Source organism: Aspergillus oryzae, chromosome 8 (assembly GCF_000184455.2).
Source record: "Aspergillus oryzae RIB40 DNA, chromosome 8".
NCBI lineage: Eukaryota > Fungi > Ascomycota > Eurotiomycetes > Eurotiales > Aspergillaceae > Aspergillus > Aspergillus oryzae.
In genome coordinates this window covers 2,619,317-2,634,503 of record NC_036442.1, presented here as the reverse complement: position 1 = coordinate 2,634,503, position 15,187 = coordinate 2,619,317, and the positions used below count along the sequence as shown (strand labels likewise).

At 46.8% G+C, this 15,187-nt stretch overlaps 3 protein-coding genes across 3 annotated transcripts; 2 read left to right on the top strand and 1 right to left on the bottom strand.

The window, feature by feature from the left end:
• Window positions 1-305: 305 nt before the first annotated feature.
• On the top strand, window positions 306-915 carry AO090010000255 (uncharacterized protein; the record flags this gene model as incomplete). Its single annotated transcript, XM_023233728.1, has 2 exons — window positions 306-676; window positions 864-915. The coding sequence occupies 2 exons, from the start codon at window positions 306-308 to the stop codon at window positions 913-915; spliced, it is 423 nt and encodes a 140-aa protein (XP_023094114.1).
• Window positions 916-3,328: 2,413 nt separating this feature from the next.
• AO090010000254 (uncharacterized protein) lies at window positions 3,329-4,415 on the bottom strand (the record flags this gene model as incomplete). The annotated part of the gene is made up of 2 exons (XM_023233727.1): window positions 3,329-3,622; window positions 4,029-4,415. The coding sequence occupies 2 exons, from the start codon at window positions 4,413-4,415 to the stop codon at window positions 3,329-3,331; spliced, it is 681 nt and encodes a 226-aa protein (XP_023094115.1).
• A 2,557-nt stretch (window positions 4,416-6,972) lies between these two features.
• On the top strand, window positions 6,973-8,041 carry AO090010000253 (uncharacterized protein; the record flags this gene model as incomplete). The annotated part of the gene is given in 3 exon segments (XM_001827248.3): window positions 6,973-7,196; window positions 7,256-7,990; window positions 7,999-8,041. Coding segments are annotated over 3 exon segments (1,002 nt in total).
• Between the last annotated feature and the right edge of the window lie 7,146 nt (window positions 8,042-15,187).

The window sequence follows — 15,187 nt, the reverse complement described above, 5'->3', positions numbered from 1 at the left end:
TCCCGCGTGTCAGGCGTCGTTCTCCCTCACCGTCCGTTTGCTCCCTCCAACCAAACGGCCTACCATCCTGGTCCTGGACGGAGGCGGCACCCGCGGCGTCGTCACGCTGGGGTTCTTGAAGGCCCTCGAGGATCAGATCGGCCGCACGCGAGGACTGCGTGAGGCATTTGACCTCACGCTGGGAACCAGTGTTGGTAAGTGGTTCTGAGCGGTGGTCGTCGGATCGGGGCGGTCACTGGCACGGTTGAAGCTGAACATAACTCTTTCCTTCACGCATCCTAGGCGCCATCATCGCATCCGACGTAATGGTCTGCGGTGCCAACGTGGCCGACACCCGTCCGAAGTTCGATACCCTGGCACGTCAGATCTTTTCCCGACGGCCCCTCTGGCAGACGATCTTGGGACAATCGTGGGGCTGGGTGACGGCCTGGATGGCCGACAGCCGGTACGACTCGGCCGTGTTGGACCGAACTGTGCAGGATGGCTTTGGCCGCGACCGCCGACTGTTCGATACCACGAAACCCTTGGTATCCGGCATCCGAGTGGCTCTAACAGCCAGCCAGGTCGAAGACGGGTCGCTCTGTCTGTTCTCCAACTATCGAGCGGCGGGCCGTCCTCGGATGTCGTCCGCCTATAGAGCACTAGTGCCAGAGCAGGAGCCATTTTTGTGGGAAATGTAAGTCCCCCTTCACCCTTCCAATAGCAGACGGCCATCGAGGCAGAAGCCGGCGACACCGACACCTGGACCAAAAGCACTGTGAAGAGGGCGATAAGCCGGCGTGGTCAAGGGGGCGTAAATAAAAGCGGCTCGCAGTGCGGCAAATAAAAAAGGGGAAAAAAAACAAACAAACAAACAAACAAAGAGGTTCTATATGCGGAAAAGGAGGAAGGAGGGGAAGAGGCCACCCATACTAGTATTGGCCCTCGGCGCTGCGGCGGAGCCATCGATGCCTTGATTCGTATCGTTGGGAGATGATGGCTAACACTGAACGGCAGTGCCCGGTGCTGCGTGGCTGCCTTAGGGTACGTATCTCGGGACATGCTGGAAGTGAGTCGGGACAACGACCGAGCCACCGCGTTAACCTACCCCAACAGGTATTTCACCCCTAAACGACTCCTGGGCCTTGGGACCTTCCAAGACGGTGGAGTTCGGGCGAATTGTCCGCTTCGAACCGCTCTCCGCGAGAGTGAGATCATCTGGCCGACAGCCAAACGACCCGACCTCGTGGTCAGCATCGGCACCGGCTATACGTCGGCCGACGACGGACCTGTCCACCTGCGGCGAGAAAGTTTCGTCGAACGCGGCCTGCGGGCCTTTCTGTCCTCGCCGGCGGTCGACGGGCGACGCGGCTGGCAGGACGCGCACGACAGCATCCCCGAGAGTGTCAAGCAGGAGACCTTCCGCCTGGACCGGGTTGTCTCCGGCGCGCTACCTGAACTGGACGACGTGCGCGCCCTTCACGAACTAGGTGAGTATGAATACCACATCCCCGACGAGCTGACCCAGGCTTGGCTGGCCAAGTCGTTCTTCTTCGAGCTGGACGAGGAGCCACGGTTCACCCGCGGGCACTACGAGTGCCGCGGGTCGATCCTCTGTTGTAAGTATGGCGCCGCCGGTCTTGTTGAGCAGATCCTGTCCCACTTCCCCGGAGCGCGCTTCGCGCTCGACGACGGCAGTGACCTGGATGCCGTTGATCACGACCAGGGCTGTCTCACCTGTGGCTATTACCGCAAGCGAGTCACCTTCCGCGTGTCGAGCATCCACCAGACCCTGCAGCTAGGCATTCGCGGGGTCGCCAGGTACAGGGCCATCGGTGGCTTCCCCACTTCCATCCACGATCTCCTCCATGAACAGCAAGCCGACTGCCCGTTTGGGCGAGCTGACCATCGCAGTAATTTTTGGCCGCCGGTGCGCCGGTGCTACTGTCCCGCGCGGAAGCGATCTCACACATCGATGCAGACTGAGCGCGCGACCAAGAGGCGACGGCTCTAGCAGGCGGTTCAAAACCTTCCAAATTGCAAACTAATCTAGGAGTAAAGGCATCGCCTCGTAGAAAGAGTAGAGGGGAGGAAGGGTAACAGAAGAAATGTGAAGAGGGGAAAGCAAAGAGAAAGGGAAGGTAAGAGAAGGAAGCGAGAGGGGCGGGATATGGAAAGAACAGGGTGGACAACAGGCGTACACGGTGGCCGAGAGTCTCCTTCTGCTTTTTGTGAAAGAGCAACCTTGTCCCGCTGCTGCCAAGGACCACCGGTTGTGTAGATGGGCCCACCAAAGGTATTTCGATATGGCATCGAGGTAAGTGAGCCTTCCAGGAAAGGGTGCAAACGGCCAGCGTTCCAGAATGGTGGATCATAAGTGGGAGAGCATTACGTCAAGGAGATACACGGCGCTGTTGGGCTTACCCAAATGAGTAAAGCCACGTGGGCATCAGGAGCAGTCCTGTCCCGGTGCTCCGGTTCAGAGATTTCTAAATCGGACCGCGTCCGAGGTAATCTGCCTTTTGTCAACTGCTTCCTTTCTTGCTTCGAAAACCCAATCCATCCGCTGAAAATCTGGGTGGTTGTCTGCCAAGATGACCATCTTTTGGAATCGCGCTCAAAGGCGCCAAGAAATGGCCCGACCAACAACAATAACTATGATAACTAGATGTCGACATTCCCTCCCGATTTTCCTGTAAACCCGCGCGTAGCGATTGGTGTTCAATTGCGGGCTCCTTTCTGTGTTTGTGATATCGGGATAAAGATAACGCGATTCCGGCCACTTGGAACCGCGTCTCTTCCCTGATCCAAAGCCTATCATTACGGGTCTAGATAGGTTCGATCGGTAGATGCTTAGGCGCCAAATGCAGAATGCAACTTTCCCTTTATGTATGGTTTCTTAAATTTTTTTTTTCTATTAACCTAAAAGAGAAGAAAAGACAAATATTTATAATCACTAGTGGGAAGTGAGGTGTGACCCTGGTATATTTCGGTTGTGTACACTTTAATGTTGGCTACGTAACCATCCCGCTACAGATATATATCTCTGTGCACTGCACAGCTGGCTGTAAGAAGCCGAAGTAGCGTCTGTGAGGTCTTGGCTATCTGCATTTCCTCCCAGTCTAACTGTATTATCTGGATATCTGCAGCATGCGTAGCGCAGAAAGGTCTATTAGTGCTACCATGGGGAACTTGGGGAGAACTAATATTTGTGTCAGCTCCGCGAAGTTTGAATGCTCCCCTGGACATTTTTCTCCTGCCATATTCGGCAGGAGAAGCAGAACCGATATCGCCATGTATCTCCTACTTTCCAACCATAAATTTCTTCTAGAATTGTCCATGATGGGCTTCAGCATTCTCCTGGCTTCAGAGTAACAAAACCCTCATCCTCCGCCACATTTACCGTGATATCAGGATCATCCAGGAAAAGCCCGGGGCATCCACATGGACCCTCCTGAAGCTCCCACAAACCATCCTCTAGGCGATAGGAGCGAAACATGTCCCAGATTACATGGTTACGGAATATTATCGGTCGGTCTGTGGGGCTCCCCTGGTAGCGAACATGCAATGATGCAGAGTGTTTCCTTCGGGGACAATGGTATTCGGACCGGAGAGCTCTACGCTCAGGACCGGGGCGCCCTGTCTGTTTGAGAAAAGTATAAGCCCTATGAAATGTCGAGAATGGGAATCCCGACACCCGGAAATTACCCCTGAAGTGTGGGATGAAATGACTTACACACGGTCTGATGGCAGTAATGGCGGAGTGGATTGTCGGCGAATGAAGGCTGGGGATTCTATCTGCTCATATGTAAACGTAACACTTGCGCCGCCTGGTATAATTAAATCCGGCTGTACCGGATTAGCTGCCAGGTGGGATCCCACATAGTCATTCGGAACTCCCAGCGCCACAGCCGAATCTTCGTGCCGGGCCAGACAAGCTCGTACGTTTCGCCGGGCTCCAGCTGCTCCCTGTACCTGCATGGAAGACTATGATAGTAGGTGATGGAACCGCCTGGCTTTAGCTCTTGAACGTCGAATGAGTACTTCACGTGCACGATGTCTATCGGATCTTGGATCGCATCTGGTACGGATACCCTTTCCAGCTTGCCATCTGAGGTGTGTCGTAGAAGTATGAATCCATCTTGATGATAGCCCTCATTGAGGGGAGACCACACGAAGACAAATGGCCTTGGGTCATCGTCCGGCGTTGCTCGACGGAGGGTATACTGCAAGAGCGGGCAGAGTTCAATTTCGAGCTGCAGACATGGTGCCTTAGGACTTGAGCTGGATAGTAAGCGTCTAGTCCCGACGGACAGTCCGGTCCGAATGACAAGGTGGGGACCGGTAAGAGAGAGAGAGGGAGGGAGGGAGGGATAGTTCGGTACATACTGTCTATCATTGGATGAAAATTTGTAAGAGGCAATTTGCTGGTCCATTTTTCGGTCTTTCGCCGATTGTACATGAACGAGAAAGAATGAGTCCGGCTTTAAGTAGTACTGGTTAGTACAGACACGATGTCACCTTATAGAAAGCCGACGACACTATGGAGGGTACTAACTTGAACTATCATGGTGGGTCGAAGGAGTCCGGGTAATATCCGTGCTCTAGATTATTAAATTCTCGTGACTAACCTAACCGAGCCCCAAACATGTTCAAGGCCCCACCAAATTAATTGAGAAACACCATCATTTCAAAAAGTACAATATATCTCATTTCTAATAATCTTCATATATTCAGCACTGAGTAAGTTACCTTCAAGACTAACTCAAACGTAGAATAGCACTCTTTTGGAAGCGAGGTTTATTGGGCCCAATGGGCCAGTTCCTAGTCATCCGGACTGTGGTTATGCTATATAGTAGCTCTGCTAGTCTGTCACGACACTATCACTTTCCAATACAGCATTACTACGGCCGGGATGGCCGAACATTACAACTTGAATTTACCACTGACCAAAATCTGCAAGTACAGCCTCAAAACAATACTGCGCCGTTCGCGAATAGGGTACATCCTACAGGCAAAAGATAAGTTAATCTAAATAACAAAAAGAAATGACTTAATAAACGGGATTTTGGAGTAGGCATAGATTGTTATTATGAGTAGACAATGTTGGTTCTTTGCACACGATTCCTTCATTCTAGCCGGTCCCTACTCTGAGGTGGAGTCTAATATGAGATAGGTACCTACTCCACAGTCAGTCCCTAGGCTGCGGCAAATCCGCGGACATCCAACGGATGCCCACTAAATCCAACAATTATCCGCACTAGCATAAAATTCGCTAATTTAGCTTGTTCTGCTACTTCATGTGACCGTTATACAGCTGACCAAGCACTCTTTTTCTATTAGTTAACTAACGTATTTCACTACCGAGCGCCGCACTGTGTATCCCATACTAATTCAGCATTTTTTGACCTCAAATATCTTGACCAAGCTTAGTCCAATCTAATTTATACTTTTGAATTAGTATATTAAGATGGGACCAATCTTAATATAAAAATAATGTAGGATATATATCTATGGATCTTTGGGTAATATATATTATATTGCAATTTTGAATAATTTATTTTAGTCTAATATTATAGACCTTATATAGGCTCTCATCTAATTATTTTGAGAATATATATTCTAACCATAAGGTGTGGGACGGTCCAGAAGTGGAGTTGATACTTTACAAAAGTCACCGGACAGCATTGTCAGTGTAGGGAAAGACTCCTGTAAAGATGTGAACACCGGTACATGTTAATTTGTGTATGACTGTGGTGTGGGCTGTCGACTATGGTACTACTCCGCCGTACATAGACCAGCCCTACACCTGTAGGGCAAAGTGGATACCTAACATCGCAATTCCAGAGTTCTCCGTAAGGTGTCTTGTTGGGAACAACACTCCACACCCTCCCAACCCCCTAGAAAGCGCGAAGGCATTATCATTGGGGTAGAGGATCATGGATGCATGAATTTAGGCCTTTTCTGTTGCCTTGGGTAGGTAGCGATGACAAGTGACATGGACTATGGGACAAGTATCTCACCGAACCCCGCATCGCCGACTCCTAGAGGACTCGGTCAGGCAAGGACCTCAAACACAGGATGCAGATAGCAGGTCTTAAGTGTAGAACATTAACGGACTGCATGTGTTGGAGTTTCATTCCGGCACAGATAGTTAGGGTGGGCAGATGAAGATTTGTTATTCAGTATAATAAATTATTGTCTTCCAGTCCATCAATCGTACCTGCGAACATATTGCGATATGATAAAATACAGTATTAATAGTCCGAGGTTTAGCGAATGGGCCACGTCTCCTCCGTTACGCCATCCCATGTAATTCCAAAACCATCGCACAGGCGGAGTGATCAGTGCGATAAAAGGTAAGCTAAATAGTTAGCTTCAGATATTTTATAGCATTAATATATAGGACCGCACTTACGCCCGCGGACTTCGTACGATACTCCGAAGGATAGTAACAGTTCGCGAAGGTGTTGGCGGAGAGGATGGTTGAGAAATCGGCGGAGTAGCTTTTTCATTGGTACCCATTGCGTTCTATCCGACAGTAGAATATGTTAGCACCACTCGAAGAAAGGAAGAGTAGGCTGTGTGGAACTGTTGTGCCCCGGAAACAATGGTAGATAAATAAAATAGAAGACTATCGGCTATGCGAGGTATTTATGTAACAAGACTAACGCTCCCTTCGCTAGCGTTGCAAGGGTTCGTAGGCCGGCTATCCACTATCAACTGTTCCTGTTTTTTGATTATTCTGATTCTGGACTCCACATAGAGACAGGGATTTTATATACTAGAAGCACCAGTAGTTCAATAGTCCATCCTTTTGTGGATAGCCATTATATTATGTCTCATGTGCAAATTGTATAGTAACCAAAAATCGGGTACGCTCCACGGAGTAACGTCCAACGCTGAACACCGACATACAGCTATAAATATTGAGTAATGAACCCCTGAAAAAACTGATCTCTTCAGTAGCAACAACCGTCCTAAAACATCACCATGAAGCTCTCAATCCCCCTTCTCTCTCTCCTGGCCACGAGTCAAGTTACTTTGGCGGCACCTGCTGCTACGGTGGATGTTGCTGAACTTCCTTCAGATACTATCCTTGACATCCGGTCTTCTAATCCGTCTGACGAAGCCCTGGCGGTTCTGGAGCAGAGGGCTACTAGAGTCTGTGAGATACTCGACCGAACAGTTCGTACCATTGGTACTAGCAAATTCACGTAAGGCGCATACTCTCCTCTTGATACCCAATAGCTTTTAAGAGACTAATAATTTCTAGGGTTGTCTATATCGTAATGGGCTCGCGTCTTGCTCGACAAGTCTGTGAATATGCCGGTGGCAGTAGATGTGAGGAACTATCTTATATTATTTCAGATGGTCTACTCTTGGCCTACACCGCTGCCGCCCACTACTCTGGATCTATTCCTGAAGGTCTACCGGGCAAGCGTGACGTCGATGATTCTCAGGACTATCTCCAGATGTGGGAGACTATGCTGTCCAGTAGTGATGATATATCCTACGAAAGCCTCTCTCCTCTCTCGATTTCCTCGGATACTATTGCCTTAGCTAGACGTCAGGACGAGCCTTTACCAACCCACAGATTCCAGATTACTGGTTTCGCCGTTGACGACTCTCCGAAGCACGATATCATCGCCAACCACTATGAAAACGGTGAAACCGTTCTTCACCTGCCACTTCTACGAGGGGACTCTGGTACGACTAACACTGAAGGATCCAATTTGCAAAAGCGATTCGACAACCCTGGGTTCAAGATCGCGTTCACTACCAGGGAAAGATCGAAGCTCACCCAAGCCCATCAAAAGTCTATGGCACTGGCGGGGGCTGCTACATGGGCTGTCTATGCGGACAACGCCAACCACAAGATGGATGACTTCATCGGTTTTGCTGAGACTGAACATGCGGCCAACTTTTACTACCGGATCATTCCGGAGATCAAGGGGTTCGGAACTAATTACGAGACTGTTGATATTTGCGGTGGAATGGCATCATACTTGTAAATAGATTCTGCATTTTTGTGAGATCTATGTCACGGGGCACGCACTGATAGTGTTTGAGACATGTCGAGGAAGCTGTGACTATATATATTAAAAGAGAAATGAAGGTTGAGTCATCGAAAATAAAAGCTGTTGAGACCAATATGGGCATCATGTCGGTTTACTTGCACAGAAGCGAATGAAACCGGTGAGGTAGGGACAGAAATACACGCATAACTTGATTCGATGGTGATGAAGCAGGACATGACTCCAGAAAGGTATCTGATGCTACTTGATACCTTGATGAATGTATATCAAGGGAAGACCGCGCGAAATAATCCTGACAGTAGATGCAAAGACATACATACCACATTGGTCCTTATCACCAAAAACAACCGGCAGCTCATCAGTCAGGCCGCTCACGGAAGATCAGCATTGATACTGTAAAGGAAACTTCTAGGCTATCTCCTACATCCTATACTCCGTACTATTTCTGAGAATGTTTCCCAAGTCATGCCTGCGACACGTTGCGATGTGATCCACTTCCACTATACTATGGACACAGTGGTTGACGAAGCAAGAGTTTAGATGTGATTAATGAAATGACTCTGTTCATGACGGAAAGTTGAATAAAGAAGGTTAGGGGGAAGCTGCACAGAGCAAGAGGGCGGAAATAAACCAGAATCATATCGTGGTCAGTGCATGCCCAGAAAGCCGTTGAGCAACAGGTTCACACTTCGCATAGGAAACAAGCTGTCGACCATCACTCACAGGCGAGTAACACTCCAGGGTAACGTTCTTTACCAGGGGAAGCCGGCACTCTAATTTTCTTTGTGCGGCGCGTGTAAATTATAGATCTTGAGTAATATAATTCACGTGATACACACTCGTAGTAATTCAGCAATCATCTCCAAAAGCCGTGGAGATATGGCTCTCTGGGGGCCGCAAAGAAGGGTCTTAATCTTATAAGCGGTTTCTTCTTGTGGTAATATTGAGCTCTTTGGTCACACGAGCTAAAGGATGAATCGGAGAGGAGGGAGAAAGCTTCTGGCAACAAAAACGACAAAGGAATAAGGGGCTATGGGGCACATTAACACGATCTGCTGAGTAAAGCAATGCAGGGCCATTCTAGGGAGAGTAAGATTTCAGTAAAAGATCCCAAGTCTGTCGTACAGAGTTTGAATTACCCTTGCTTAAGTTCCTTGATCGCTGACTCGCCTGTGTCCCCACTCACCCCCACAAACTTGTAACTGGATGATGCAAAGTACCCTCAGGACTTTTAGTTGTACGTCTACATCGATTATATGATTTATGTTAGAAACATGATTGGGGGATTAAAACACTGGTAGTACATCGGAGAAACTTTTCATTCAGCCGGCCAGTCTAAAATTTTTGGTGGTAGTAATAAATATGGCAGTAGCATACAGGAGTGTGGAAAATATTAAATTTAAGAAGCGGCCAAAGATGGAATGATCGAAAGAGTTTCAATATCCATACCGACCATCAGCTCCGGGTATTGAGTTCGAAACTCATCTGATAGACCCCAACCCTCGATTCTGGTGAAAGTATCATAGAATTCTTTATGTACTCACAATGAATTCGTCGTATCAGGTTCCAAAAAAGACTTCCCCCAAGGCCATCGGATTCTCAGACTGCATGTAAACGCGGCGAATACCATTTTGAGGTCGTATAAGTAGAAAGTCTTGACTAGGTTCGCACGGAGAACTGGCCACATAACGAAGTCGATGCAACGTGGGTGTGGACTCTGTAGCTGGTCGTTTACGGCGTCCGAGGTAATCTGCCTTTGTCAACCGCTTCCTTTCTTGCTTCGAAAGCCCAATCCATCCGCTGAAAACCGGGGCGGTTGTCTGCCAAGATGACCATCTTTTGGAATCGCGCTCAAAGGCGCCAAAAAAATGGCCCGACCACGAACAATAACCATGATAACTGGATGCCAACATTCTCTCCCGGTTTTCCTGTGAACCTGCGCGTAGCGATTGGTGTTCAATTGCGGGCTCCTTTCCCTTTCTGTGTTTGTGATATCGGGATAAAGATGACGCGATTCCGGCCTTGGAACCCGCGTCTCTTCCCTCATCCAAAGCCTATCATTACGGGTCTAGATAGATTCGATCGGTAGATGCTTAGGCGCCAAATGCAGAATGAAACTTTCCCTTTATGTATGGTTTCTAAAATATTTTTTTTTTTCTATTAAATTAAAAGAACTGAAAAGACAAATATATATAGTCGCTAGTGGGAAATGAGGTGTGACCCTGGTACATTTCGGTTGTGTATACTCTAATGTTGGCTACGTAACCATCCCGCTACAGATATATATATCTTCTATACACTGCGCAGCTGGCTGTGAGAAGCCGAAGTACCATCTGTGAGGTCTTGGCTATCTACATTTCCTCCCAGTCTAACTGTATTATCTGGATATCTGCAGCATCCGTAGCACAGAAAGGTCTATCAGTGGCACCTTGGGGAACTTCGGGAGAACTAATATTTGTGTCAGCTCCGCGAAGTTTGAATGCTCCCCTGAGCATTTTTCTCCTGCCATATTCGGCAGGAGAAGCAGAAGCCAGACTGGGTATCAGCATAATGATATAATTGGCTACTAGTGACCTAGTGGTCAATGCACTAGTACCAGTTCAGACTAGACTGATAAACATGCTGCTCTTGTGGCTTTCCTCGTTCCTCCTCTTTTTCTAAATATGTGGGTCCGCTAATCCATATTCAATTAAGGTATATTAATTTATACCAATCAGACCACTTGCTTTCAATGACTAAGGATAATTCCATCCATTTATAGACTAGAAGATCCATAATATTAAAACAAGAGTGTAGAACACCTGGACACCTTTTCGCAACCTAGTGTACCATTGCTTTATCTTCATTTCGTATTGAGCCCACCAGTTCATTAAGAAATTCACGGTAATAATTCGCATATTCGGCAGCAGCAGCAAGGCTTTGAGGGTCTGCAGTGGGGTCTGCCTGGTTGTTGTCGTTGACATTAGTTTCGCTGGATAGGCTATTATTACTGCGAATTTTTTTTTCAGCTAACCTATAAACCCATAAAACTATTGGAATAAAGGTTTGGATAAGATCTGTTTGCCCTCCTAAGCTTTGATGGTTCTCCTGAGCCATTATTGCTCAAAGGGCTGTTACTTATTTTGCGACTGGAAATGTTAATTGGTATTTCAGTCGGTTTGGTAAAAAGTGACGCAAAGTACATATGGGGCCATCATTCAGAGACAAATTGTTGATTCTTTAAATGTAATAAGAGTTGGTTAGGATTCTCTCCTTCGGGGGGCAAAAGGCGAACCTTGCGCACTCTCCCAAAATAAGTATCGGACGGGATAACCAATCTGCGACCGTAGAATTATTCTTAGGAGCTAAAAACGAATTGATAGTATATGTGCGCTACTGCGCCCACACTACTGCGCCCTGTCTTTCCTCTTATTGTTTTCTTTTCCCGGCCGATTAATATTGTCACAATCGAAGCTATTCTTAAGATTTGTCGTTGAGGACTAGTAATCCGAGAAGATGATAGAATATCTCAAAAGGATCTTAGTACGACGGATGTACTATTCTCCGACCCCATTCGCAATCTGTACTTTCTTCCATTATGTTTATTGGACGCATGCGACCCTAATCCACCTCCTAACCCCACAATTGAGATATATAACTATGCTCCAGTCTTATTTGCATCAACGTGAGATATTGTTCCCAAAGGGGGAATAGGATATTAGTGTATAAAGTCATTGGATATTTGAACCTTGTGCTGGTGCCATAAATATCAAAGAAACCTGGAAGGATTTGTATGGTAAGTATTATCCATACCTATAATGGTGCAGTTTGCTTTCTTTGTTCCAACTGGGCCTAGCCGTCTCTTAGGTCAGCAGACCCACCACGCACTTCGGCGTGTTGGTCTGCCTCACCCAAACGATAATTCCCATCTAAACGATAAATTTGAAGCTATTCAAGCTCCTATACAACATCGCCTTGAGTATCTATCCAATAAGGTAATCTAGGGCCTTCCCTATCCACCTGGCCAGCTTCTGTACTAGGCAGATCCCCTGTATTTGTCGGTTGTGGTGGTTTATCGTATTCCAAAGCTCCCGTCTTTCTAATTTGCCTAAGACCCTGTAGTCTTTCCACCTCAGTACGATCCGCAATTCGGCGTTTTGCATCATATACAGTTAGTGGCCCGTGGTATTTAACCCTTTTCTGTGATTTCCGTCTATCCTGAGGCTTCCGGTATCGAAGATGCTGCTGTAGATCATCCTTGAGCTGAGCGGCTAATTCAGTAGTTTCAAGCGAGCTTTGGAATACACGGTCAAGGCGTCGTACAAAGCTTTGATCAAGCTCCGGGCTATTATTAATAAAGCTCTGCGCTTTACTAATACTTCGACGAAGACCTCGTATTGTAGATGGTGGCGATGAGCTTGATGGTGGTGGTGATGGTGTTGTAATTATCTCAAGTTCTGGAGCAGTTTCCAAAGCCTCACGTAGAGATTTCATCACCTTTTCTGAATCTAAGGGATATAGACCTCGCTTTTCAAAGGCATCCCGGATTGTACGTTGTTTGAAGGTCATCGTACGAATAGAATGGATCTCTTTTAAAAAATCACTCTTATCGTCCATCTCAGCACCTCTTTGAGCGAGCTCATTGTTTCTCTTGCGATAAAAGTGCTTATAGACTTGAAAAGGTTGTCCATCAAGAGGCTGTACAAGATGTGTTGTATGAGGAGGAAAGCAATATGGTATAATATAGTGTAGTCCACAGAATTGAAGAAATTCATAGGTAAGATGGGACTCGTGGCCATCGAAAAATAGTAATCGAACCTCTTTTTTTGTAGAGATACGGTGTTTTGTATGACGGTGGAAGTGCTGAATCCAGTCAAAACTAATCTTATCTGTAGTATAGCCTTTTGGAGATAGAGATATTCGATATTCCTCTGGAATATCTGCATCGTACCACCGCTCAAGATGATATGTTCCTTTGAATATAAAGTATGGAGGAAGAGTAAAACCGTCCGCTGCAATACACTCTATTGCAGAGATCAGTTCCCCTACTTCTTTAGAGGGATTTCCTCTTGCAGCTCGTAGAGGCATAGTAGTTACAACTTTTTGAGTCTTTCCCTGTCCAAGTTGAAAGCCAGTTTCATCGAAATTGTATATATTTTTGGGAGGTATATTCTTGATAAAGGCCTCTAAGCAGTCGTACCAGTGTTGGAGAACACCTATATCTTCTGCATCAAGACGCTTCTTATCTTTCGGCTTCTGCTGAATGAGCTTAAACTCCTCAGGAAGACGTTTAATAAAGCGATAAACCCAGTTCTTGTCAACTGTACGAGATTGCCCGTCGGTTATATTCCGCTGCAGTATTTGGTTGGCACTCTGCTCAATCATTCCGGCCGTAGGTGGACTATATAGATTATCAAGCTGACGAATCCAACGAATTAGTGCCTTTTCTTGTGAATCATCAAGTGTCTTGGTTGAGATAGGACGTGAGGAAAGATTTGCTCGGCCATGAATACGCGCCCGGAGTCGTTGGTAAGGAACATTAAATTGACGCGCTAGCGCAGAGATATTGGGCTTTTTTTGGCCTTGGGCGATTGTACAGGCCTGTACGATCCGTATCTCGATATCAGAATAAGAATCAGGCATGGTGGTGGTATATAGGAGCCTGAATAGCTTCAAATTTATCGTTTAGGTGGGAATTATCGTTTGGGTGAGGCAGACCAACACGCCGAAGTGCGTGGTGGGTCTGCTGACCTAAGAGACGGCTAGTCTTTTGTGTCTTTGTTTGCTGCATTCATACTTAGCGTTTGTTATTTGGAAAATGGCAAACATGGATAACGCGGCAGAAATAGAAACAGAAAGAGAGTCAGTCCCTTATGAAGAGAATGTGAAGCTGGTCTCGTAAGTTATAGTTATTGTTTCTTATCTCCATCCTAAGTTTTTTTATTCCCACTTACGCACGATTAGCATCAGTGCGAACGTTGTCAATGGCAAGTCCTCCAGCCCCACTCAGAACACTTTTGCCTGCAGTATGTCGCAGCCCTCATAAGCCTCCTCCCCCCGTTCACCATGTCGAACGAAGGTCAAAGCGGCGGAGTTTAGCTTGCTCGTCGTGTCAACGAAAGAAAGTAAAAGTATGTATTATCTCATAATACGTGCGTTTAAGTATTGCTTATATTCTAAAGTGCAGTGGCCCTCCTCCCTGTGGAGCATGCATTGCAACGAACAGCGAGTGTTGTTTCGAGCCTTTAACAGACAAACGGCGAAAATTGACACGGAAGGCTGCAGAGAAAGACATAGAAAGCTATCGACATGTATCCATGTACTTAATCAGTATCCTGCGTTCTGGGAAGGAAGATGATGTGAACAATCTAGTAAAGGAGGTTCAGAAAGCCTCATCCCTTGATTCTGCTCTTGCAGATCTGCAGTCGTTAATTTCTCGGGAGAAGAGCTGATTCCTCTTGCTCTGCTGAAAATCAAACTGTATTTAGGTTCACCTTTTTACTCAGATAGTATCCCGAATAAGAGTCGTATTTTGTTTGATTTGCCACTTGAGGTACATCATATACGTGCTTATTGCTGGCTATACACGACTAAGGAGAGCGGTGAAAGACAGCAAATCTTATTGTTTCTTAACCTAAGGATATGGTGTTGAATCGCTGTGATGCGATCGGGTCGATCGCATATGAGCAAGTTGGTCAATAATATAGTCCAGCTAAAGCCTTAGTTGTGGGGCTAAGGCATAATTATCACATACTTGCCGGTGAGTGCGATTTTGCTAGGGACTGTAGATGACGCTTGGGATGAAGATGAAGAGGGAGTTTGTGTCCAAAGCGGGGTCAAGTCCTCTTTCTAAAAATTCGCATTTGGATGATTTACCCGCTAACCGCCGGCCTGGCATATTGGGGGAGCTTCAACACCCGTGAAACCTATGTATTGAGACGTTACAACTTATTTTCTTGTTCCGCTTATAACCAAGAAACCATCCGGATTATAGCTATTCCGAGATACCCGGAATACAGTTTAGCATCGGGGCTTCGGAAATAATGAGAGAGTAAACATTTGCGCCGTTCTTGCAAGTAACTGTACCAACAGTACTGTATCGTCCCGCCTCATATTGGAGTTTTTCGATCGTTTGGTTCTAGCGTCCTTCGGATAAGCGACAAGACAAGTCACTGCCACATGTTCATTGT